General features: G+C 41.4%; 1 protein-coding gene across 1 annotated transcript in view; it reads left to right on the top strand.

Moving 5' to 3' along the window:
• PGM2 (phosphoglucomutase 2) overlaps window positions 1-26,477 on the top strand; it is a 33,131-nt gene extending 6,654 nt beyond the window's left edge. The window contains exons 3-14 of the mRNA XM_045816368.2: window positions 3,582-3,688; window positions 7,332-7,416; window positions 9,119-9,202; window positions 9,326-9,519; window positions 12,614-12,803; window positions 13,755-13,852; window positions 15,188-15,368; window positions 15,457-15,550; window positions 16,988-17,117; window positions 17,963-18,152; window positions 20,252-20,385; window positions 25,532-26,477. Coding sequence (XP_045672324.1) covers window positions 3,582-3,688; window positions 7,332-7,416; window positions 9,119-9,202; window positions 9,326-9,519; window positions 12,614-12,803; window positions 13,755-13,852; window positions 15,188-15,368; window positions 15,457-15,550; window positions 16,988-17,117; window positions 17,963-18,152; window positions 20,252-20,385; window positions 25,532-25,634 — 1,590 coding nt within the window. The 3' untranslated portion in view covers window positions 25,635-26,477. The remainder of the gene's footprint in view (window positions 1-3,581; window positions 3,689-7,331; window positions 7,417-9,118; window positions 9,203-9,325; window positions 9,520-12,613; window positions 12,804-13,754; window positions 13,853-15,187; window positions 15,369-15,456; window positions 15,551-16,987; window positions 17,118-17,962; window positions 18,153-20,251; window positions 20,386-25,531) is intronic.
• The last annotated feature ends 380 nt before the right edge of the window (window positions 26,478-26,857 follow it).

The raw sequence follows: 26,857 nt of genomic DNA, 5'->3' as shown, positions 1-26,857 counted from the left end.
GTATGGGGTTGCCATGGAAATGCTGGCTCCAAATTCCTGTTTAGCAATAGGGCTCCCTGAGCTCTTTTTGGAGGGAAGGCTCAGAGTGGAGTGAGCCTGGGAATCCTGTCCTAGTTTATGGATAGCATGGAATTGTGCCACTGGGTGAGGTCACCCTCTGTTCCAGGTGCTAGGGCTGTATAACACATCGCCCAAAACATAGTAGTTTTAAATAACCACATTTATTTTGCTTACAAAGCTATACGTGAGTTCAGTGGGGTCAGCTCACCCCTGTGGGACTTGGCATCACCTGAGCCAGCTTAGAGGCCGGAATCACTGAGAGCTCGTTCACCCTCGTGTCTGCAGTTACTGCTGACTTTTGGCTGCGATCTTAGCTCCATGTGGCCCGGGCTTTATACAACGTGGCTCGGAGAGCAGCCAGTGAGAGCAGCTAGAGAGAGCGTGCACAGGTGGCAGCTCTGTTGACGTTTATGACCTAGCCTAGAAAGTCACACAAATTCGTTTGCTTCCATCATATTCTGTTTGTTAACAGTGACTCATGAAGGTCGTTCCTGTTCAAGGAGAGGGCTCATAGACCCCCACTCCTCAGTGGAGGAATGTCAGTCCCGTTAGAGGAGCACAGGGAACGGGATATATTCACATGGCTATCTTTGGAAAGTCTAGTTGGTTCCATCTCCTATTAGGCTTAATTGGTAGGGGATTCTAAGGGATTCTAGATGAGCCCAGAGCCTTTTCTCCTGTATTCATCTACATCTAGTTTGTAGATATGATGAAATCGATCTGCAGAAAGGTCTTAGGCCCTATCTTACACATCTTCTCCCCTAGGGAAATTGGCCTCTTCTGGGAGTAGACCTTGTGATAGGTAAGAATCCTACAAAACTAAAAGCTAAAATGAGTAGATCCTTTAAAGGTCAGCTGATTCAACCAGCCATTCCTTGTGATAATTTCCTCTGTAGCCCCCACCACTTTCAAGTGATTATCCAGCCTACACTGGAACACTTACAAAAGGAGACAAGGATGTTAAGAATTATGACAATTTTATGAGATTGGCAGGTACATTTTTAAAGTCTTAGGAGTGGTTTAAAAATCAGAGAAAGAGGTTCCCAGGACAAACCACCCAGGCTTCCATCCCCAGCTTTGGGTGATGTCACCTGGCAGAATGTGCTGGCTTTCTCTATGGTCTAGGCACTGTTGCTGCTGGTCTCCAGTGTGGACTCTTACCCTAATGGTGCCCCAAATTCATCTGCTTGGATTTAAGAAGCAGATGGATGTATAGGGCGCCTGGGTGGCTCAGTGGTTAAGCATCTGCCTTCAGATCAGGGCGTGATCCCGGTGTTCTGGGATCGAGCCCCACATCGGGCTCCTCCGCTAGGAGCCTGCTTCTTCCTCTCCCACTTCCCCTGCTTGTGTTCCCTCTCTCGCTGGCTGTCTCTATCTCTGTCAAATGAATAAATAAAATCTTTAAAAAAAAAAAAAAAGCAGATGGATATGAGTCATAAACATGTGAGTCATAAACAGGATAGAGACCGGAGTGGGAAACAGTGGGAAACAGGATAGAGAGCGGAGGGAAATTTTTGTATTGTTTGCTTCATTGATGGAGGTTATAATTTCCTCTAAGGTTACTTCACCAGGCCACAGCCCATCAATGATGGAGCACTTGCTGTCTTCTGAAATAGCCATTCTATCTTCGGGGGGAAACAGGATAGAGACCGGAGGGAAATTTTTGTATTGTTTGCTTCATTGATGGAGGTTATAATTTCCTCTAAGGTTACTTCACCAGGCCACAGCCCATCAATGATGGAGCACTTGCTGTCTTCTGAAATAGCCATTCTATCTTCGGATTGTTCTCATTAAAGAATGGTTTCAGGGCACCTGGGTGGCTCAGTCGGTTAAGCATCCACCTCTTGATATCTGCTCAGGTCATGATCTTAGGATTGTGAGATCAAGCCTCATATTGGGCTCTGCACTGGACGTGGAACCTGCTTAAGATTCTCTCTCTCCCTCTGCCCCTCCCCACTGCTCTAAACAAAAAGACAGAAAAAAAAAGGAAAGAATGGTTTTTGTGAATCTGAGCCCAAATCTGTCATATTTTGAGCTTTTGAAGCCCTACGAAGTTCATTTTATGTGTCCTGTAATAACATTTCAATTCCGTAAACCTCCCTCAGCGCACGCTGAGTCTTTTCTCTACAATAAACATTCCCTCTTCTCTTAGCCATTTTCTCAGGCCCTCAGTCTCAGCTAGCCCCAGCGCGTTTTAGAGCAGTTTGGTGGTGTGAGGATTCTGGGCTAAGACTGAGTGCTTCTTGTGCCCTCGATCACTGGGGCCACAGCATGGGTATTGACTGGGGCTGGGGAGAGGGTGCTGTCACTGGGGGAAGCTTAGAGGCATCTGGGTACCTTCTGGAAAACCCACAAAACCAATGCACACATGTCCTTTGTATCACTCAACCTCAGAAGGTCTGCCCAACGCAATATTTTTGTCTAAGAAAAATTGAAGGCATTCTCAGTTGGCACTGCTCTGGCAACAAAGCTGTGAAGTATCTCCCCTACCAAACAGAAAGACTTGTATTTATTTTTTTAAAAGACTTCCTTTAAGGGCAGGGACAAAAAAAAAAAAAAGACTTTCTTCAGTCAAAGTGAAATAAGTAATATTATTTATTACTCAGCCCGCGTTCCCTTTGTTCTGTAATAAAAACCTATTTTGTCCAGGAATATAAACTTACTGAATTCGAAGTTGACTGTTTTTCTAATCTTCCACATTTCCGATGGATGTGAAGTTATTTACTGCACCCACTGAGACTCAGGAATTGTGTGTTCCATCAGCAGGTGATAATAGCCCAACCTCTGCATAATTTTTATATGTCTAATTGGCTGAGCCATGTAATTGGATGGATAAGGCCTCCATGAAAGCTCGGCCCTGCTGGAAAACAAGATCACGAGTAGAACAAGTTTAGAGCAGATAACTGCCAAACACTTACAAAACATACTAAGTTTCTTTGACCTGCTGATGTTACCAAGTAGGCGGAAATGTCTGAAACACCTCCTTTTCCTCAGACATTTTAGAACTCGTGTGAAGGGAGGGATATAGACTTTGAAGGAAAGTAATAAGAATAATGCTCCTCACAGCAAACAAATAGTGCCTACTTGGTATTGGATTGTCAGCATTCAGCAGGTTTCAATTAATTTAATCCTAAAAACAGCCCTTTGAAGTAGGTACTGTTGTTTTGCTGTTTTGCAGAATAGGAAACTGAGGCATTAAGAGATATGTCATTTGCTCTCGTGGGTGGCAGAGTGGAGTATGAGCCCACAGGTTCTGTGTGCTTTTAACCTCTGCCCTGTACCACTTCTAACTGGACCCAGGCAGGAATCCAGGCTCTGCTCTTCATGTGTCTGGGCGAGCCCCTCTGGGCCTTAGCTCTCCCATCTGTACAATGGGATTCCTTGGCAAAGTTGATCTGGGGGTTACCGATAATAGATACTAAGTGTCTAGCACAGTGCCTCGTACATATAGATAGACAATAAATAAAGCTGTTATTTTCTTATTGTTCAGTTTGTTTAATTATCCGTGGGATATTTTTTAGGGATTTTGCAGATACCTGGAAAAGCAATTCAGTGACCTGAAGCAAAGAGGTGTTGTGATTAGCTTTGACGCCCGAGCTCATCCACCAAGTGGAGGCAACAGCAAAAGGTACTGAAAGATACGTAAGAAACCATTTTTTATAGTGTGTTTTGTGGTTTTATTTTGAATCACTTCACGTGCATTTGTCAGCCACGTTGCTCACCTATAAAAACGATGAATACATTCCATTTGCAACTTTTACAAATTCTGGTTTTACGTTTGGGTTAAAAGAATGAAATTATTCAGACAGAAGAGAATTTAAGATCTGTCTAAAGGAAAAACATTTTTTAAAGGGGCAACATTTCTCCCTCTCTCTTTCTTTCATTTGTCTTTTTTTTTTTCTTCTGCCCTCCATTCATAAGCCGCCTGAGCTCCTTCCTGTTCTTGAACATCTGTCTCCAGCTGCATTCTCGTATTACTCCCAAACCACTGGGACTCTCATGTCGACACAGGCAGATAATGATGCAGACGCAGGTGATGATGATGGTGATGATGATGGTGATAAAGATGATAGTAATAGCAGCAATTACTTGAGTGCTGGATGTGAAGCAGGCCCTTAGGTATTTACTCATTCAATTCTCACAACAGCCTATAAAGTGCATACTTTTATCTCTGAGCTCTAATCATGAAGCGAGAGAAGGAGCCACAGTTTTAGCATAAAGAAGCTGACACCAGTGGTCAGCAGACTTTATTTCTAAAGGATAAACAGTAAACATCTTACACGTTATGAGCTGTACAGTCTGTCACAACTACTCAGCTCCGGCACAGCCATAGCTCGAACATACCGAGTGGCCGTGGTGGTGTTCCAATAAAACCTTATTTACAAATGGGTTGTAGGTTGCCACCCCCTGCTCTTAATCATGTTACATGATCCTCTTTTTCACTTGAACACTTCCCCTATTATGATGAATTTTCTGTCACTCCAGAGTATATGTATTCGTAGTTTCTTAGATTGGAAGAACATACAAATATTTAATATTAATGAAAATTCTCATTACCTTTACAGCACAGAATGAGTTCATAGAGTCCTTTTTTTTAAAAATTTATTTACTTGAGAGAGAGCGTGAGAGAGAGAGCGTGAGCAGGGGGAAGCAGCAGAGGCAGAGGGAGAAGCAGACTTCCCACTGAGCAGGGATTCCCAGGACCCTGGGATCATGACCTGAGCCCAAGGCAGATGCCCAACCCACTGAGCCACCCAGGCACCCCGAGTTCATAGAGTCCTAATCTTTGCCCATGAGGAGCTTCTAATCTAAGAGAGAAGCATTGATGGGAAAAAATGTCTGAGGAGGCAGCTCTGAGGAAGAGAGTATGGCCAGAGCATAAGAATAGATGCTATATCAGCTCCTTGACTGAACTCAGAATGACGTTAAGATTTTGCCTTTTTTTTAAGATTTTATTTATTTATTTATTTACTTACTTATTTATTGAGAAAGCGCAAGTGGGGGGAGAAAGACAGAGAGGGGGAGAGAGAACCTCAAGCAGGTTCTGTGCTGAGCGTGGAGCCCCACACGGGGCTCGATCTCAGGACCCTGAGATCATGACCTGAGCCGAAATCATGACCTGATACTCAACCAACCGAGCCATCCAAGTGCCCCCATAAGAGTTTTGCTCTATAGCTGCAGGCTCAAAAATGTGGGGTTTTTTTGTCAACAAACAAGAGAGAAACCATAACTCTACATTTACAAGAGAGAGACATAGTATAAACCAGAATATCAGTTTGTCAGTTTTCAGTTAGTGAGTTTACAGTTAGAATCAGGTCATATGTGGGGCGGCTGGGTGGCCCAGTTGGTTAAGCCTCTGCCTTCGACTCAGGTCATGATCCCAGGGTCCTGGGATCGAGCCCCACCTCAGGCTCCTTGCTCAGCGGGGAGTCTGCTCCTCCCTCTCCTTCTGCCGCTCCCCCTGCTTGTGCTCTTTCTTTCTCTGTCAAATAAATAAATAAAATCTTAAAAAAAAAAAAAAAAAAGAATTCGGTCATAAGCATGCTTCCTGGCCCCAGGGGCAGGTCACGCCGTCCAGCCAGAGCATGCGCAGTGCACACACGTGGCTAACTGCCTGTGGAGCTTCTGACGTTGCTTCTGTTCAGGCTGACTCTCGTGCTTCTGGCTGACACATCCTTCAGGATGTGTTCACGTTGTCAATGATGGTATGGATATGTCTTACTCTGGCCTTGGAGCCATATCATTTCTGGAAAGTAGCTGCTCTGTGAGTTTATGGTTCGGATCTCAGAGTTTGATGGGACGGAGTGGAGCTCAGGGTCGCCCTCTATCGCCTACAAAATGCAAGACGTTCAGAGACAGTAGCATAAATAGTAAACCAATACATGGTCAGACGTTCATGGTGAGTAAATGGAATCTTCTTAAAGAGTCAGAAATGATTGCAGTTGCAGAATTTTATATAAGGAACTGTTTATTAGTTCTTTAATCTTCCGATTTTAAGTATCTGGTGGGGAACATAAACACATAAACAGTAACTGTCAAGCATATGCAGAGAGCACATTGGATCTTTCCCGTGTAGATTTGTAACTTAGTTTGTATATATCATGTATACGTTGAGTGTCTCCCTTGCTTCTTTCAAGAAAGTGCCTTTAAAGTCAGCCAGAACCCAAGAGAAACATTTCATGAGGGTGAAAGTGACATCAGTTTGAAGTCACTTCAGTTCTAATGAATACAGTTTAGACTTACTTCAGGTTTTTATTAAAATTGCTTTTGCTGAATTTTATTATTTTTGTGAGTTTCCCTTATATAGACGCTTTTTTTTTCACTGTCAAAATCATGTTTGTATTACTGTGGATCCTAGGAATTTTAACACTCAAGTTGTGAAAACACGGAGATCTCTTTGCACCCAGCCAGCTCCCAGAATAGTGTTGGCTAAAGCTGGAGCTCAAGAAATATTTGGGAAGAGAATGAGTACATATCTGCTTGTTTAATCCTATAATGGTATAATGTGGTTCATTGAAAGTAAACTGCTCAGTTTTTGTGATAAAATATTTTACCCCAAGGCTGAAGAAGATTTGATGCCCAGTTCTTGCCCTAAGAAAAATGTCAGTGTCAAAGATTTCAGTCTTGTTTTAAAGGGCTGAATGGAGCCACGCTGTGTCTGTGCCCTGTGTATATATCACACGCACATGCATATGCCAGTATGCCTTATGTTTCATGAGACAGCGTCTGAGCAGTCTCTGCGGCTTATATTGAATCGTAAGAACTTTAGACAAGGCTTTCTCAGCCTCTGCCCTGTTGACATGTGACGTCATACTGCACTGGATAATTCTTTTTGGGGGCCTGCTGTGTGCATTGAGGGATGTTCAAGAGCATCCCTTGCCTCTAGCCTGCTAGTAGCACCCTACCCCAATCCCCAGTGACAATCAAAAGCGTCTTGGACATTTCAGATGTCCCAGAGGGGCAGAATTGCCCTTGGCTGAGAACCACCGAGATGGAATTGAGAAACTTGGATGCGGGCCTCACTCAGCTTCTGTGTGACTGTTTGACATGGGGCAACTTGTCTGGCTTTTCTTGGCTTTAGTCCCATTTCTGTAAAACAAAGTGGTGGAACGAGATGACTTGTAAGATTCCTCCAATTTGAGTGTCCTATGCCAATGGAAATATAATGAATGAGCCTAAAGAAGGAGTTGAGCATTCATTTCCTTCTTCCCCATCATCCACAGTCCTGACATCCTACTCTCCTTTCTCCCCCCATCACGCTGCATTTCCAGATTTGCCCGACTTGCTGCAACCACATTTATCACTCAAGGGATTCCTGTGTACCTCTTTTCTGGTATAACTCCAACCCCCTTTGTGGTAAGTAACCCTTTCTGTTTATAATTTTCTGTCACAGGATCAGGGATGGGATGTGGCTGCACTTTACAGTCTTTAAAGCTATTAGGATTTGGGAATTTATAAGACAGAAGAGCCCCTTGGCATTTATCAGGCATTCTCTTACCTCTCTGGGTATGTTCTCCCCACATCCTAATAATCTTTCTCTGCTGGTCAACTCCTGATGGATCAGAGTTTTTGGGTTTTTTTTTTTTTTTCTAAGTGCAATTTTGCTTTTTGGCATTCAAAGGCTATTTTAACTAGTTAGTGAAATGTCTTTGGTTTGTTATCTGTCTGTGTTTTCATTTGGTTTGTATTTCTTTTTATCGCTGGCACAATTAGGAAACTTCTCGGGTCTAAATCTGAATTCACCTCAAATCACATCTCACCCTGAATATTTTTGACTGTTCGATGCACCAGCTTTTTAGACACATGTTTTGTTCTAAGTACTATTTGTGACCAGGGCATGAAGCATTCTTGGCACATTTTAGGAAGATTTTTTAAATCAAATCCTTGAAGTAGCAGAACGTAAAGAAGAAGACAATAGGGACTCTGACAACTGTTGTTTTTAAACAGATATAACTTTTAAGAACGGGGCCAGATGCTGAGCATGTATGTTTTTAGAAATTCAGCCAAAAACGTGAGTAGAATTCAGTTCCTCATATCGGGAGGACAAGAGAGTGAGTACATTGACAGAAGCCAGCTCCTCGTTTTGGGCGTTTGCTGGCGCTAATGCGCGCTGACCGGAGCTGCCGCAGCTCCCAGGTCGTAAATAACCCAGTAGACGCGCAATGGCACCTCCAAACGTAGCTCAGATTTCATTGTCTGATGGAAAAACTGCAACGTGTTTGCGCATCCTTGGTCTTCTATACTATGTAAGTGTTAACTGCTATTATTTTTCTACTAGACATGAGTTATATGAGTGTCTCATGACCATTTTCCTGAGCTGTTGAGTGGTTCTCCCCTTTTCTTTGCTTGGGGGATATGAAATAACTCCTAAAGCGACAAATGACCACAGAGATTCTTGGTGGGAGGCTGGAGGGGGGCAAGTGGCTAGAATCTCTGGCTCCCTGTGTGTGTGTGTGTGTGTGTGTGTGTGTGTAGTAAATCTCACATGCGGCCTGAGAGAGGGGAAGCCCGCCCCTCTCCCCATCTGGGGCAGTAGTTTTTAAAGATGGGAGCTGAGTAGAAATATGAGAAAGGGCTTTGTAACCTTGGAGCAGGAGCTGAGTGAGCAGGCCGTAGGAGCGCTCCATTTCCTCAGCATTACCCTGCACTGGTCCCTAAAAGCAAATGGGAAAGAAGAGAAAGCGGTTGGAGGGAAGAAACAGAATCCAGAAGCTTCTATCCCCAGCAGGAGGCTGAAAAGAATGTGAAATGAAGGATTAGACCTTTTTTTTGTTTGAACAGATTTCTAGTTCTACCAAGTGGAAGACAGAATGAGAAGAAGGCACCTGGGAAAATACTCACCTGTCTTATTGGGGTGCACATCCCACAGTTTTGAGCATTCATCTAAGGGTCATACAAGTATACTTGGGGATGGCACAAATATGGAATGACACCTTCTTATGATGTTTCTCTATTACGTGCATTAAAAGAGAACAAGTTGATACAAACAGTTTACGACGCACAGGCTAAGTATGTCTGGTTTTTTGTTTAAAGCCGTTGTTGTTTCCTGCCTTTACAGCCCTACACGGTGTTGCATTTGAAACTTTGTGCTGGAATCATGATAACTGCCTCCCACAATCCAAAGCAGGATAATGGGTACAAGGTATTCTGCTTTTTGTCTCCATACCTACGTCCTTCCGTGTGCACCCTGTACTGAACCGTGCAGGTGTGGAGGCTTAATTTCCATTAGCCCTAAGCCATCTGGATATGCGCCTGCCTTCTCCAGGTCTACTGGGACAACGGAGCTCAGATCACCTCTCCTCATGATAAAGGGATTTCTCGAGCTATTGAAGAAAATCTGGAGCCGTGGCCTCAAGCTTGGGATGATTCTTTAATTGATGGCAATCCACTGCTTCGTGACCCAACTGCTTCCATCAACAAGAGCTACTTTGAAGACCTTAAAAAATACTGTTTTCACAGGTAAATGGATGGTAAACTCACCCCACGTGAGTTAAAATAGTGTGATTCAGCCACATTCTCTCAGTTTTCATTCACTTTTTCTCTCTCCAAAGGGTACGTATACTGTAGCCGCATCTGATTTTAGAGGCCCTAGGTCAGGGGTCAGCGATTTTTCTTGAACAGACATAATACATAATACATAGTTTTGGCTCTGTGCACCACTGTGTTTCAACTGCCCGACTCCACTGTGGTGGCAGGAGCAGCTGTGGGTGATGCATAAATGAATGAGCACAAACATAGCGAGGTTTGAAAAAAATTTTATTTACAAAAGCAGCTGGCTGGCATATCGGCCATAGTTTGCTGACCTTGGTTATAGAATCACACACACACACACACACACACACACATATGTGGCTGTGTGTTTGCATATATGTATGTAAAAAAAAAACTTTACTGATAGGTAGCAGTAGGAAACACTGATGTTTTTTCTCTTTCCAGAAATTTTCTGTGCATATGCTAGAATATTTTATGCGTCATATATTTCGAGACCGTAAATAGGAATATAGCATGCATGGAGTTTGTTCTGTGCCTTTTTTCTCCCAGTTAATTTGTCATGGGTACCTTCTGGGTTACCCCCTATTAGTCCTGACTCTTTCGTTGTAATGGCCGCTGTACCCGTGTGTGTAACCCAGTGACACAGACTCAGTAGTACAGTGAGGTAAGAAGCAGACGAGCCGAGTAACAGTGTTGTCCTGCTGTAACATGCTGTGGGGCCCACCACTCGTGATTGTCCCCCAGGAAGAAACCACTGAGTTTAAAGAGGCACAATTTCTCGGTTGTCTCCAATGTTGTATTGGTTAGACCAGTGGGAAGGGAGGCTCCCATGGGGAGTGTGGACCCCGGTTGCCTCTGGAGGGAGCGGCCATCCTCGCTGGGTGTTACCACGTGCAGATGGAGGTCCAGAGTTGCCAGACCACCTGCCTCGTTCTCCCTGAGAGAGATGAGAAACCTACATTTTGTGTGTGAAATCTCCTCATTTTTAAATATTGGGGACCATTTTTGCAAACGGTGTATACACCGAACAAAACACATCTGTGTGCCTTCCTTCTGTCCCTCTGATTGAGTGTCACGGCGACAAGGGTTTCGACGTGTTCGCTCCTCCGCAGAGCCCCGGCGGCACCGTGCTCGGGGCTCGGTTCCTTGAGTACTTGTGTGGGTGTGCATGCACAGGTATCCAGAAGCTACCGTTCTGGTAGCAGCATTGTACGTGCACTGACAGAGTCGGCCATGATTAATAAATTGCTCGACAGACACGTTATACCAGTTGACGCTCCCATCGACAATAGTCACGACCATATCAAACACGATGACGTAATATGTCGAGTATAACAGTGTGATCCACACATCTTATTCTTACTGAGGATTGTCAGATTTCTTATTTTGCTAGATGAAAGTACTATCTTACTTTATTTGGATTCTTTACATATGAATAAACTTTTTTCATGTTCATTTTACCTATATTTTTCTATGTATTTATTCATTTTTTGCATCTATGAAACCTCTTTGCTTGTATAGAAAACTAGTCTTCATTTATTTCAAATATTGTTTTCCCTTCTGTTATTACCTTTGGACTTTTTATTGGAACTTTTTGATGAGCTCATAAAAAATGGATAATGTCTATCAGTCTTTTAATTTATGAGTTCTGAGTTTTGTGTCATACTTAAGAAGACTTTCTCTGCACCAAGATTATTTTTTAAAAAGTCCCCCTTGTTTTTTTCTAGGACTTGCATATTTACAGTTATGTTTCAATCTTTTCAGTCATTAGTGATTTTTAATTTTGTGTGAGACATGCAGTAGGAAGGCAGGTTTTTTAAGTTTTGCAGTTATGCCAACACATTAAATTGAAGAACCTATCTTTTTTACTAATTAGAAATATCACCTTTATCAAATAATTTCCAGCAGGGATTGAGTGCTTATATAGATAGCTTTTATAGGCCTTTACTTTTACTGATTAATTTAATTTTAATCCTCGCAGTAATGCCTAGGGTAGGTTCTGGCATATTACCATTTTATAGATGAGAAAATTGTGACGCAGAGAGGTTGAGTAAATAACCGACAGCCACACAGCTTGTGAGTGGCAGAACACCAGGATTTAAATTCAGAGTCTGTCTTCAAAGCATGTTAACCGTGAAGCCATTACTGCTTATCATACACATTTCCCATTCCAAACTTGATCAACTTCTGCTCTCTATTCTGTTCCTTTAATCTGCCTTTTTATATCTAGTTCTAAACTGTTCTAATTATGATAGCTTTATACTTCACTTTAATATCTGAGCAGTTTTTTCCAGATTTGTTTTTACTAGCCCTGCATATTTATTTTTCCAGATGCACTTTATTTCCTATTTTAAAAGAAGACCTTGTGCATTTATTCACTTTCAAAAGAAATGGTTAGGTTAGGACAATCACCTAAGATTCTAGGAGTTTGAACATTGGAATTTTTCTAAGTCTTATTTTTACCTTTCTGTAACTTTTACTTTTGTTATGTATTGTTATTCTAGTTTAATTCCCTGACCCCGGGTAATTTGACAAACAGGATGGTTACCTGACAAGAAAAAAAGTTTTTTTTATACATCGTGTATAGGGTGTTCCATCCCATTTTGTAAAAAGGGACATTTTGAGAATCATTTTGAAGCTTGTAGAGAGTGTTAGGAGCCGGGGCGCTGGTGTTGGCGGGGGCCTGCACCCGCGGGCAGCTGTGAGTGTCTCCTGGAACCTGAGCCCCGAGTTCTTGCTTGAGTCCCACCCTAGGTGTGAAAGCTGTCTCGTGAAACAAGCTCTGAAAGTAATCAGATTTACCAAAAATAACTACAGAATATAATTTAAAGCTTGAATATGTTGGGGGTAGGGTGTCTATTTGGGAAAGAGTGACTAAGTTTTGCTTCTTTTTTTTAAATGGAATTAGAAAGATAGTCCGTTGTCTTGTACCTTCTTAATACATTGATTTCTTCCTTTCTTAGGAATCTGGTTCCTTGCTAGCAAAGCTTCTAGTTTTGCAAGCCATACCTGCATCTTTTCATCTATATTTTATCCTTTTCCATGGCGTGTTTAACCCCAGGAGTGTGAACAAGGAGACGAAGGTGAAGTTTGTGCACACCTCTGTCCACGGTGTGGGTCATGAGTTTGTGCAGTCGGCTTTCCAGGCTTTTGGCTTTGCTCCTCCGGAGGCTGTTCCCGAACAGAAAGATCCCGATCCTGAGTTCCCAACAGTGAAATACCCGAATCCAGAGGAGGGTAAAGGTGTCTTGGTAACCTAATCTTTTTTGTTCCAAAACTTACCTGTTATATCCAAAATTCTTACTATCAAGTAAAATAACTTTTTATGTGTTTTCATTGTGCTGAACAAAAAAACCCAGCTTCATCGTGGGAAATATTTATATATATTAGTCATTCTTTTCTTACAGGAACCTTCAAAATACATATCTTAGCATCAGGATGTGAGAGCTAAAATCAAAATCATATTTTACATTGAATTGAATTAAATTCAAGTTGAGTTTACGGTTCTTTCTTTCTTTCTTTTTAAAATTTTATTTATTTATTGACAGAGAGAGACAGCCAGCGAGAGAGGGAACACAGGCAGGGGCAGTGGGAGAGGAAGAAGCAGGCTCCCAGCGGAGGAGCCTGATGTGGGGCTCGATCCCAGGACTCTGGGATCACGCCCTGAGCCGAAGGCAGACGCTTAACGACTGAGCCACCCAGGCGCCCCTTACTGTGCTTTCTTAATGTTTAGAAGGAACAGTAATAGAATAGATATTTATCACATGATTTTTATTCCTTATTTTATTATTCTTTAATTTTTTCCCTTAATTTTTCTAATATGAAGTAATGCTATTTAAATTATGGCTCTTTCAGCCTTCTTAAAGGTTAGGGTAACAACGATATCCAGAGAGTCCATTTATTTTGGTTTGTTTTTGCGGTTGATCACTTCGCAAGGCCTCGAAATACTGGTCCAGCCACACACACACACTGTCGGATGTGGGGTGAATCCCACAGCAAGTGTGGGTTATGTGTTGATGTTCCCATGACCTGACCTCTGGCTTAGGAAGTAAGAGGTGACCAGCCAAGACCAGCTCCAAAAATAAAATTCAGCCTTTGCTTGGGGAAAGTTCTTTCAGTTCTTAAAGACCTGAATGTTTTTTAAGATGCAATATGCTCAATTCTTGATCAAAGTAATCTTCTATTTTCCTGCTCTTTTTCAGACTTTATCTTTTGCCTTGGCTGACAAAACCAAGGCCAAAATCGTTTTAGCAAATGATCCGGATGCTGATAGACTTGCTGTGGCAGAAAAGCAAGACAGGTACAAGTGATTGTGATTACCCATCTAATAGAAAACATAACGGGGTGACATCTTCAGCAGTAAAATGTTCTTGGGGAGACTGGACCTACTTGGAAATATTTACCATTCATTATACAAATCATCACCTCTAGCGTACGTACAGCAAAATGCTCTTCTGGGGCCCACCATCATGCAGAGTAAGCCAGCCCAGATGTATTTGGAACTGAAAGTACTATTTATCTTCTCTCATTTCATCATTGATTTCATTATAATTAATGACTCAATCCCCAATGCCAGCAAGTCCTTTGTTCGGCACTGGCTTTACAGTATAGTATTTGCTGCTGGGTTTGGCGAAGGAGCTGGACCTTCAAGGAAATGTTGAATTTAGGTTGAGCGGAACAGAGAGGAATAGCAGTGAGGTACCTGGTATTTAAGACAAGTTTGACCATAGAGTTCATCCAGAATTAATAGGAAATGAGTGGAGAGACAAGATGAAAGGCAGGCAGGGTCCTAGCGGTTTGGGGTGTCAAACAGCACGTGTGATGTTTTGGGAGCAGTGGAGTGCTGCCAAAGGATTGGGGGTTTTATTTATTTAAACTTTTTTTAGAGAGACAGAATGAGAGCGGGGTTGGGGGTGTGGGGGCAGAGGGAGAGGGAGAGAGAATCTCAAGCAGACTCCCTGCCCAGTGCAAGCCCCACGCAGGCCACGATCTCACGACTATGAGGTCATGACCTGGGCTGAAATCAGGAGTCGAACGCTTAACCTACTGCGCCACTCAGGTGCCCCAAGGGATTAGGGTTTCAGATTATGATCAAACTGATTCAATTCTAATCACTTTCTAGAAAGTTAAGCCAGGATGATACATGTTGAAACACAAAATGTACTTCTAGCCACTCGGACTATGGAAAGGAGAATAAGTCCCACATCTGTTCTCCGGTGTCCTGATCATTTAGCATGAATGTGCTCTTGAGACATGCTGGGCTGTTGCCCTCCCAGAGTCCTCAATACTGACCAGACCGAAAATTGAGATATACAGACTATTATCCTGGGGTGGGATCTTGTCAGGATATTTCTATCATCTTTAAAACCAAAGCCTTTGCCAAAGACAAATAAAAACGTTGTGTATCCTTGCTCTTCAAAGATGGGAGGTTTGTCTAAGCAAACCAGTTGGGGTAGAGAGCTGCTCACATGTTTGTGAAGTGACAGTTACGTTTCCAACCAGTTCTTTAAACAGGAAAAGACAAGAACACTTGCAGAAACCACTCTGAGCCTTGTAAGGCTTAATTGTCCTGTCCTAGTCGCTTCCAGCATCTCTCTTAAGATCACAGCAATGCGTTGGTGGTTTTTTCTTTCAGTGGTGAATGGAGAGTGTTTTCAGGCAACGAGTTGGGGGCCCTCTTGGGCTGGTGGCTTTTTACCTCTTGGAAAGGAAAGAACCAAGATCCCAGCGCCCTCAAAGACTTGTACATGTTGTCAAGCACCGTCTCCTCCAAAATCTTACGAGCCATTGCCTTAAAGGAGGGCTTTCACTTTGAGGTAAGGTATTTCTGAGACTTGCTCTTAAATTTCTTTTGCTCTGTGGAAGGTCTAAGGCATTTCTCTCTCTTCTGGGTTATCCCTTTAGGAAACACTAACTGGCTTTAAGTGGATGGGAAACCGGGCCAAACAGCTAATGGACCAGGGGAAGAATGTCTTATTTGCATTTGAAGAAGCTATCGGTAAGAAGTGATAATGGTGATTGTAGCATTAGCTAATATATAGAATGCAAATAAATGGGAATTGGATTGGGGTTCAGACAGTTAGCAGGAGAACAGGAGCACACGGGTGCTCAAAGCGTCCTACCCTAAAACTGGCTTCTCACATTTTCACCTAAAAAGAATATCTCACAAATAACCAAGCCATGAATATAAGAAAGTGAGTCCTTTCCCTGGATGAAAACGGTGAAGCTCTGCACACGGGTGCTTGGGACTCAGGACCCCACAAATGTCGGGGAGTTGCAGTATTCCCTCGACTATGGTGTTGGTCTCCACGTCTGATATGGTTCGATCCTCTTCCGAGAAGTGCTGGGCGGAGGTCTGTCCAGAGGAAAGGAGAGGGCTTGGTAGTGGGGCTTTCATCAAAGTATCTGTCACCTAAAGGCCAGCCCCAAGTCCAGCCAGAATGACTGAGAAACATTTGTCTTAAATTGTCAATATAGGTGAGGAGGAAGGGGAGCTAGGTATAGAACCTTGAAATTCAGATGTTTCTATGGGGGATGTTTTAGCTATTTGTTTCGTAAAAGCTATTATACTTAGAAAATTCAAAGGGGGCGCCTGGGTAGCTCAGTCAGTTAAGGCCCCGACTCTTGGTTTCAGCTCAGGTCATGATCTCAGGGTCCTGGGATTGAGTCCCGCATTGGGCTCCATGTTCAGTGGGGAGTCTGCTTGAGATTCTTTTCCTCTGCCCCTCCCCCACTCTCTGTCTCTCTGTTTCTGTCTCTCTCTCCCTCTCTCAAATAAATAAATCTTAAAAAAAAAAGATTCATCTGTATTTCCTGCAGCACAGATGCTTCCGCATATCATTTAACTAATTAATCAAAGGAAGTGTGTAATAGCTCAGCTTTTTCCTTTTCATTGAAATTCGCAGTCTATCTTTCTATAGCTTTTTATTAAAATTTTTTTCTTGTATTTATTTATCAAATATTTATTGCATTTCAATTACATAGTGACTCTGAGGGAAACATGACACTGACCTTAGCCTAGAGCAATTTGCAGAGATCCCGTTAGTAACCACACAAGAGAGTACGGGCGAGGCCTCAAGGTGAAGGACAAAACTCACAAGAACTGTTGGAATTCAGAGAAGACAATACGCAGTGATGAGAACCACTGGAAACCATTTTCTGTGAGCAGGCGGGGTTTGTGCTGGACCTCAGGAATGAACAATTTGTCTAGGAGGGAGAATCCCCTTATAGGTTATTTCACCAGGACATCTTGAAGGCCTGCCTTGGCTTAGGCGTTGGGCTAGATTCTTGAATGTACAGGTGGTAAATGAGAAGCATCCCCATATTCATACTGTAAAGCTCTTGGGCGATGGGCAAGTTGCGTGGAGATGATGTGGGTGCACAGGTTGTAAAGGAACCCACTCCTAAGGCTATATCGTGACCCGTGTTTCTGCAGGGTATATGTGTTGCCCTTTCGTCCTGGACAAGGACGGGGTCAGCGCCGCGGTCATCAGCGCAGAGTTGGCGAGCTTTCTAGCAACCAGGAATTTGTCTTTGTCTCAGCAGCTGAAGGCCATCTATGTTGAGTAAGTTTCTATTAACTCTGTTCAATTGAACTAACAGTTTTCAGTGTTTTATTATGTTTTTATGTGTCAGACACTTAGTATTCTTTCTAATGCTCTGGTTGTAGATTCGCTTTCTTCTGAAAACTAAGGAAAGGATCCCCTTTTCTTTTGATGCTTAACCATTTAATACTAATTATCATTCATGACTGCGTTAATCTTTAACAAATGAGAACATCAGTTGCAGAAATAGCTAATTGAAGAAGGTGATTTTAAGTGTCTGATGTTGGAAAAGATCAAAGGTGTTCGTGAAACATCTATTAAGTTTTTAGAGGCTTGAGTCAAGGGGGCCTGTGTGGTGCAGAAGCAGCCAGGGGCAGTATATACGGGAATGGGCGGGGCGGGGCCACCTGCAGTGAGACCTTTACCCCCAGATACAGGCCCAAGGCCCGGCAGCAGTTCGGCAATCCCCGGGGTCAGTTGTACCTTGTTTTTATGATAGATCATTCCTTTGAAGCTGGTCATGGTTGTTTGTTTCACTTACCTTAAAACTGGTTGATACATGTTCTGTGTACAGCTGTGGGATTGTTCTTCCTCATTTTGCATATTTTGTATTTTTTTTATTGAGATGTATCGACATTAGCTTCAGGTATACAATGTAATGATTTGATATTTGTATATATGACAGAATGATCATCCAGTAAGTCCAGTTCACATCCACACCACACATAATTGCGCATATTTCTTCTTGTGGTGAGAACTTTTAAGATCTATGCTGTTAGCAACTTGCGAATACATAGTACAATATTATTAAATAGAGTCGCCATGCTGTATATTACTTATTTAATTATTTGTATTTGTTTTGATAGATATGGCTACCATATTACCAAAGCTTCATATTTTATCTGCCATGATCAAAGCACCATTAAGAAATTATTTGAAAACCTTAGAAACTATGATGGAAAGAATAATTATCCAAAAACTTGTGGCAGATTTGAAATTTCTGGCATTAGGGATCTGACAACTGGCTATGATGATAGCCAACCTGATAAAAAAGCTGTAAGTAATACTATCTTTTATCAACTAAACTCTTGTGTATTTATCTTCTATTATACTCTGAATAGCTTAACTTATTTAATCATAGGATTAATTGAAGCTGATTTTAGGCATTCAGGCATTATTTTAAATACACTATCGAAATAAACAGAAAGTTAGCAATCTTTGGCTAGAACTATAAAGATCGTCACTAGTCATGCAAACCAACGTCACCATGTAACACACGGGAAATCAATGCTCGGAAGTGCAGGACCTGCCTGCTGGTTGGTGATGGTTGTGGGCAAATCTGGGTCTTCTGCTGCCAGATCCGGGTTTTCCTGCTCAATGTATCCAGTATGGCAGCGTCTGGCAGCCCGCCATGGTGTTTCTGAATGAGTAGGTCTGGGGTGGGGGGCAGGAATTTACATTTATATCAAGTTCCCTGCTGATGGAGGTTACTGGTACCCACTTTGAGAAACACCGTTTGCTTCTGGGTTAGTTTTACCCTCTTCTCTGAATGTCCAGGTGCTGTCAGCTATAAAGCATGAGTTTGCATTCTTCACTTCATCACGTGGATCCTCCACTGAAGTCAAAAGAAGGCTCAAATAAGAGTATTGCAGGAGAGTATTGCTAACTAATGGCAGGGAGTTGGGGAAGGAGAGTGAGACTATCCTTATGAGATAGTAGACATCTTTATTTTTTTTTAATTTTCATCTGCACACAATATATTTTTAAAGAGAGTTATTTTAGAGTCACAGTGAAATAAGTCAAGCAGAGAAAGACAACTATCATATGATTTCTCTCATCTATGGAACATAAGAACTAGAATGATCAGTAGGGGAAGAAAGGGATAAAGAAGGGGGGGGTAATCAGAAGGGGAAATGAAACATGAGAGACTATGGACTATGAGAAACAAACTGAGGGCTACAGAGGGGAGGGGGGTGGGGGAATGGGATAGACCGGTGATGGGTAGTAAGGAGGGCACATATTGCATGGTGCACTGGGTGTTATACACAACTAATGAATCATCGAGCCTTACATCGAAAACCGGGGATGTACTGTATGGTGACTAACATAATATAATAAAAAATCATTATTAAAAAAAAAAAAAAAAAAAAAAAGAAAGAGTCACAGTGAAACATGGCAGCCCAACCCCCACCGTGTCTTTGCCACGTGGAGACAACCCCCTTCCCTCTCAGTTGTCTCGCCTGCGCTTTACCACCGGATTGCAAATAACGTGCGCATGCGGTGATGCTTGGGCTTCTCAGTGTTGGGCTTTATTACTTTTCTACTGTGGAGATAAGGCTTGAAATCTGCCATTTCTTAGGTTCCCTGTTGTCCCTTCTCCCGTCTTCACAGACACTCCTGCCACAGTGCTTGCTGAGTTCGGATCCTGCGCTGCATTGTGATGACTAGTAACGGTTGTTTCCCACTTAGCTCAGTAGTGTACTTTGACTAGCTTCCCCCAAATTGTATAGTTATTTTTTCTATAATTAATAGCTGTTCCATCACTTTCTTGGATTTTTGTGTAACAATCTCCAGTCTTCTCACATTCCTTCAGATGCCTCTCAGTAGGGTTTTCCACATGGTCCAATGCAATTTTATCAGTTCCATTTCGTTTCCACTGGCCTCCCTCCCGGTCCCCCCGTCCAGGCAGGGCCGGCTCCTCTCTGTGTTGGGTACACACGTGTCATCCTGGGAACGCCCTTCACCTCTTACGGGGTGGGTGTTTGGCTCCTGGACCCCAAGACTTCCTCTTGCTATATTTATTTTCCTAAATCACCTCCTCTAGTAGCTTCCAAAAAAAAAAGTGAATAGGAGGTCAGTTTTTGGAGGCGTTTAAGTCTGAAAATGTCTTCCTCTACACTCACACTTGATTGACGCGCAGTTCGGAAAGCAGTGCTCCATTGTTGCTTGGTGTCCAGCATTGCCGTGGAGGGTCTGACCCTGCATTCTGTCGGGTAACAGCTGAGGTCTGCTGTGTGCCGCATAAAGGGATGTTGATGCCACACTCAGTGCTTCCATGCAGCTTGTTTTTTTCTCTACGGGAAGATTTCAGGAATTTTCTGCTAAACTTTTCTTCTAAAATTTCAGTGATATGCTGTGATACGGGTCTTTTTCAGGTTCTCCCTACTAGCAAAAGCAGCCAAATGATCACCTTTACCTTTGCGAACGGGGGCGTGGCCACCATGCGGACCAGTGGGACCGAGCCTAAAATCAAGTACTATTCGGAACTGTGTGCCCCCCCTGGAAATAGGTATGATACAGATAACAGCACCTGTGATAGTTACTCCCTCAAGTTCCTCACTGGTTCTGTGCAAATGCTAAGTAAAACATTTTGTCTTCCCAGCATGTACTTTAATTAGGAATGTTGTTTCAGACCAGCAGCAATAGTGTGATATTTACAGCTGCTTGAAGCATCCAGGGACAGGAGAGCTGATTTTCTACTGACCTATTTCTGTCCTGCCTTTCTTTGTAGGGAAGAATTTCATTCTGAATTTCAGTAATAGTAATACAGTTTCCTTTTTCTAGTGCTTTTATTTGAGACTAGTACCAATGAGTTTTCCTCTTTTTCTCCCTGTCCCTGATACAATCCATTAAAATCCATTGCGCATGCACTGAACAGATACCTTTGAGCGCCTGTTATGCATAGGTCTGTGCAGGTTCTGGAGAGGAGAAAGTGCCCTAGTGGAAAGAGTCCTTGCCACCAAAGAGCTGCTGGCTGGTAGCTTCAGAGTAGTGTTTCTGTGACCTTGGTAAAGGGTTTGAGTTCCCTTTGCAGTACTGTAATGTCTTAAACGCTGACAGCCGTGGTGCGTGTAGTTAGAGTGTGTCGGTGGGATACGGCACACCCAGTGAACCCTCGGGTAACCAGCACTCCTCTGTTCAGAGTAAAAAATCAGAAAAATGTTTTTAAGGTCGATTACGTCAATAACTGTCCAATAGAAATAAACTGTGAGGGGCACCTGCTGGCTCAGTCAGAAGAATGTGCAACTTGGTCTCAGGGTCATGAGTTTGAGCCCCACGTTGTGTGTAGAGATTACTTAAATAAGTAAAACTTAAAAAAAAAAAAAGAGGGGTGCCTGGGTGCATCAGTTGGTTGAGCTTCTGACTCTTGGTTTTCAACTCTTGGGTTTTGGCTCAGGTCGTGATCTCAGAATTCCCAGAGTCTGGCTCCGGGTTCAGCAGAGTCTACTTGTCCCTCTTCTCCCCCTCTGATCCTCCCTCCCCCTACCTCGCGTGCGTGCACACTTGCACTCTCTCTCTCAAATAAATAAATAAAATCTTAAATAAAAGAATTAAAGGACACTATTAAAAAAAAAGAAATAAAATGTGAGCCACATAATGCAATTTGAAATTTTCTACTAGACACATTCTTAAATAGTGAAAAGAAACAGGTAAAATTAGTATGGTAATTTATCATACTTTATTTAATATATGAAAATATTGTTATACCATATATAATTTATATAAAAATTATGAATGAGATATTTTGCTTTTTTTCACACTGTCTTCAAAATCCATTTAGGATTTTACACTTACCAATGCCTCAATTAAAATGCTAGATTTTTTTAGAAATACTTGTTCCGTACAGTTGACCCTTGAACAACAGAAGCTTGAACTGTGCAGGTCCACTTGTACATGGATTTTCTTTTTGATAAATACAGTATAATACTATGAATGTATTTTCTCTTATTATTTTCTTAATAACATTTTCTTTAGTTTATTGTAAGAATACACTGTAGGATACATGTAACTAATATATGTCAATTAATTTTTTTTAAGAATTTATTTATTTATTTGTCAGAGAAAGAGAAAGAACACAAGCAGGGGGAGCATCAGGCAGAGGGAGAAGTAGGCTCCCCACTGAGCAGGGAGTCCGATGCGGGACTCCATCCCAGGACCCTGGGGTCATGACCTGAGCCAAAGGCAGATGCTTAACTGACTGAGCCGTCCAGGCATCTGGTCAATTGACTGTTTATGTTACGTAGGGTTTCTAGTCAACAGAAGGCTATTAATAGCTAACTTTTTGGGAATCAAGAGTTATGCATGGATTTTTGACTGCATGGGGGGGGTCACTAACTCCCTAACCCCCAAACTGTCCAAGGGTCAAATGTTATTACCATTTCATAAAATTTACAGTTGAAAAAGTAGATTTGGATACGTAAATTGTTCAAACATACTTAAGTTTTCCAATAACTGAGTGAAATGTCAGTTCTTAAATTTGAATTTCAATTAATTAAACTTAAATGACGTTAACAATTCAGTTCCTGGGTCGCACTAGCCACATTTCCAGCACTCGATACTGGAGTGGGGAGGATGGGCCTCAGCAGTTGTTAGAACATTTCCACACCAAAGCTTTGCTCCTTGAAGAGTTGTTCTGGTCTTGGGAATCGAATTTGCTTTATGTGGAAATGAAAGCAGAGGACATTTTCCGAGCATCTTCAATTGGCCAGCCAGTAGCAGATTAAATGTAGCAAATTAGAGAGGCGGGGACAGAATTGTTAGCGTTAGACTTTCCTTGGGCAGGAAGAAAGGACTGCTGATAGCAAGGAAAAAAGTACTAAAACAAAACAAAACTATGAAACATGGACACAGGAACTCAGAATGTTCATCGCTTTATAAGGGAGGTAGATCTCCACATCCGCGTGGGTCCTGAATCTTCTGAATAAGAGCTCCAGTCCAACGGTCAAAGTCATGTTTATGGCTTTTAAATACCACAACAGTCAAATATATTTAAGAAGTCAGAGATTGTGTCCTGTATTTTGCTACAGAGCCCCATTCAAAACCTTTTTGTGCCGCAAGGCCAAAAACTCAGCTGGCAAGCAATTTGAACAAACACATAAAACAGTTCATTTTCTAAGCATTCTGGATTACCAAGATTTTATTGTAATATTTGCAAGTATCAGAGTTTCTGTGTGTGTTACATATTAAGCTGTTTGCTACTCTTGAGAATGGGGTTTTCCATAGGCCTTTCTTTGTAACTCTCATTCTCAATGTTTTCATATTCCGATGCCTCTTTTTTTTGGAAAACAAAGGGACAATAGTCCAATTTAAAGGTCCATGTTCTCTCTGTCCCTTCCTTGTCATTACTCTGTGAAAATATAATTCAGAAACCTTATAATAACAATACTATTTAATGTTTGAGGATCTGATATTTTACAGTTTTCACATGGATTATTAGGTGGCTTTAACTTCAAATATTAGTTTACAAATTCCTGAAAATATTTGGAAAAATTGTCCTTTTATTATAGTCATCAAAATGCTGCCCCAATTTATTAATTGGGACATTGGGCACCAGGCAAGTCCACAGATGCGCTGCCAGGTCACCAGCATGCCTAACATAAAGCAGCAATAAGGCCACGGCTAAGTTTCCTTGTTTTCTGATCACTTTAATATTATTAGTATATTTTATATCCTCAATTTCATTTTTTCATAGAATTCCATGACCTACTCATCCTTTAGAACAGAAAATCCTTTCCAAATTTAAGACCTGCTTTTAAAAAATATTTTTTGCTCAGTAGATGTCTTTTGTCCAACTTTGTATTTTAAAAAAATTTCAGTGAATACCCACATATCTTTCACTTAGACCAAGGGTTGGCGAACTTTTCCTGTAAAGAGCCAGATAAGTAAACATTTTCGTTTCCAAGCCATATGGTCGCACTACTCCCCTCTGTTGTTACTCAAAACCAGAAAGAAGTCTTGTGCATGAAGGAATAGGTGCGACTGTGTTCCAATAAATCTTTATTTACCAAAACAGGCTGTCAACAGGCTGCCAGCCATAGTTAGCCTACTTTAACCTAGACTCAGCAGTTGCTAACATTTTGCAATATTTGCTCTCACCATGTATTATATATGCAGTTTTGGGTTTTTTTGTTTTTTTGTGTTTCCCTGAGCCATCTGAAAATAAGTTGCAAACCTCAATACACAATTCCCAGAACAAGGACACTCTGTTACTATCTCAGGGTTTAGTTACCAATTATATCAGGCAAGATTCTAACGGAAACAAAACCAGTAGGAGATACATATATTTATATATTTATATCTGTATATTCACTGGTGAGTTTAATTTTAGACATGTTGTTAGAAAAAAAAACCCAGGAAGTATTAGTTATATGCCTTCCTGAGAAATGTCGTTGTCTTCAAAACACATTTATGGAACAGGAAATAACGACCTGTGTGATCATATGTATTTATGAAGCATAATGACTTTATATGTCACCAGTGGGGGTTAAAATAATTTTAACGATAGCTACATTTATTGAGGTTTTGGGGCCAGGTTCTGTGCTAATTGCTTTATATAATTTATCTCAATCTACACAACAACTCTCTTGAGAAAATAAAGTCTTTATCCCAATTTTACAAATGAGAAATCTGGGCCTCGGAGAGGCGAAGCCACTTGCCCGAGGGCATTCGGCTGGTAGTAGAGCCAGAATTAATGTCTGCAATAAAATGGATTGTTTCAGTTGTACTGGGGAGCGATTACCGTGTAAAAATGATCCTAACTCATTACAAGCATTTCGATTTCCATTAAAATAAAGTTACATATATTGAAGATAGCCAATGATGAAGTCATGCAAGTTTGATCTGAAGGATTTAGTTTTTTTAAATTCAGCTTTTTGGTTAAGTACTTAGAGTAAACACCCAGCGCTAGGAACCTGACACCAACGTGAGCTGCTGGAAGCCTGTCTAATCACAAATTCGGTTTATCATTACCTACCTTCCAGGTGTTTGCATTTAAATGAATATTTTCCATATGCTTGAAAACTTGATTTCCTTAGAGGCAACTAGTTCCCTAGATTTTTGTTTATACTTTAGTTGCGACCCTTTTGTTCTGGAGGTAGAATAAAAAAGGTCAAAGGGGAGGGAAGGTTTGAGTTCCTGGTGTGTGATTAAGCAGGCCCACTAGGAGGCCCCCATTCCCTGTACCTTCTAGGAGGCCTTGCCGACCGGCTGCTGCTTAGCTTCCAGTAGCTTCAAGGCAAATGGGATCAGGAGCGTTCCTATCCTGGGAGACCCGAACCTAACAGAGATGTCATTTGTAAAAGTTTAGCAGGATCAAGCAACAACTGAAGTCATAAAAGTTTTCTTTGCGCTGTTAGGTACAAACATTGCAGGTCTTTTAGGGGATGCTAGAGCAAAAACTGTGTTTCTTAAAAATTCCTACTTTTATAGTAAAGACCTTGGGAAAACCTTGGGGGAAAGAATGGATATTGTCTCATGGGGGTTTTTAAGTCCAAGTCAACAGATGCATTCCCATGCTTCAGTCACGGGGGTTCTGTTTTGTCTGATTCAGCCCTCCTCTTAAGGGTGTGTTTCAATGTTACTTGACCAATGTGGGGAGAACTTTAAGTACACTTTGGAATAATCCACTGATCTGGAATTTCCCCCTTATTTTCCAGCGATCCGGAGCAGCTGAAGAAGGAACTAAATGAATTAGTCAGTGCTATTGAAGAACATTTTTTCCAGCCACAAAAGTACAACCTGCAGCCAAAGGCAGAATAAAATATTCTAGCCTTGGTCATAATTACAGTTAAGCTCAACTTGATTCGCTCAGCGGTGTTTTTGAGAACCAAACGACTTAAACAATTGCTACAAGTATTTATATATTTTTAATAGACCTACATTCCTCATTGTTCTATTTTTGACCTTTAAGATGAATAAAGAAAAGATGGCCAAGCCTAACAAACCAACATGCCTATTAAACAGTTAAGCCTGGGCATTATCTGAATTTTTAAAAAATGAAGATTTTAAAAATAGCTAACTTTCAAAAATATTTTTTAATTAATATGTTTTATTAGAATGAATGACAAACGTGTCTCCTCTTTAATTCTTTTTATGGATAATTGCAATTGCCAGAAAGCCTATACAGTTTCTAAATTCTGGGCTGTCATAGGATAACCACTTTCTAGGTATATGTATATTTACATTTCTATCAGTTGCTTATATGGTAAAATATATAAACAAATCAAAGGTCATGTTCAGGGAACCTAAAGTGGAGGAATTTACAAGAACCTATAAAGTGGAGCAAAAGGTACTTTACAAAGATATACATTTTTTTTAACCTAAACCTTTTTAGTTCTAATAATACATCATTACACATTGTATATCTGCTAGGAAAAAAAACAGCCTAACCATCTTTGTTCAGTGCATTAACATTCATCTCTTTAAAACTTGAATTAAAAATTGGTTATTTGAAACTGCAAAGTACTTTTTGGTATGGTTGTTTGCTTTGATACAAATTCATGTAATTTTTGGTACCAAGGCAGCAAGGAGTATAAGCATTAACTATTTACCTGATTTGGTTTTTGTGCCTTGTTCATATGTGATTAAAATCTAAAACCATTAGATTGCCTTTTCCATGATGTATTTAACCTGTGCCTCTTGCCCTCCTCATAACTGGTGGTCTTAAAGTCAGGACCACACTGTTCTTATATATTTTATGTATTTTATGTGGTTTTTCTATTTTTCAAGCAAATGATTGCCCATTATTATTATTATTATTATTAACCTAAATGATTACTAACAGTTTCAGAACAATGAAAAATTACAATCTGATTGGCAAACATCTTTCTAAAGTAAAATTGAAATGTGTTTTTATATCTTAGTGATACATAATTTGTGCCCTTTCAGAGAACTCTTTTTTCTTTTTAAGACTTTATTTTTTTGAGAGAGAGAGGGAGAGAGAGAGAGCACAAGCATGGGGGGGTGCAGAGGGAGAGCAGACT

This window comes from Ursus americanus, chromosome 8 (assembly GCF_024610735.1).
Source record: "Ursus americanus isolate L20-20 chromosome 8, mUrsAme1.1.p, whole genome shotgun sequence".
Classification (NCBI taxonomy): Eukaryota; Metazoa; Chordata; class Mammalia; order Carnivora; family Ursidae; genus Ursus; species Ursus americanus.
Note: the sequence above shows the minus strand (reverse complement) of the source record. Positions and strands in the feature narration are given on the sequence as shown.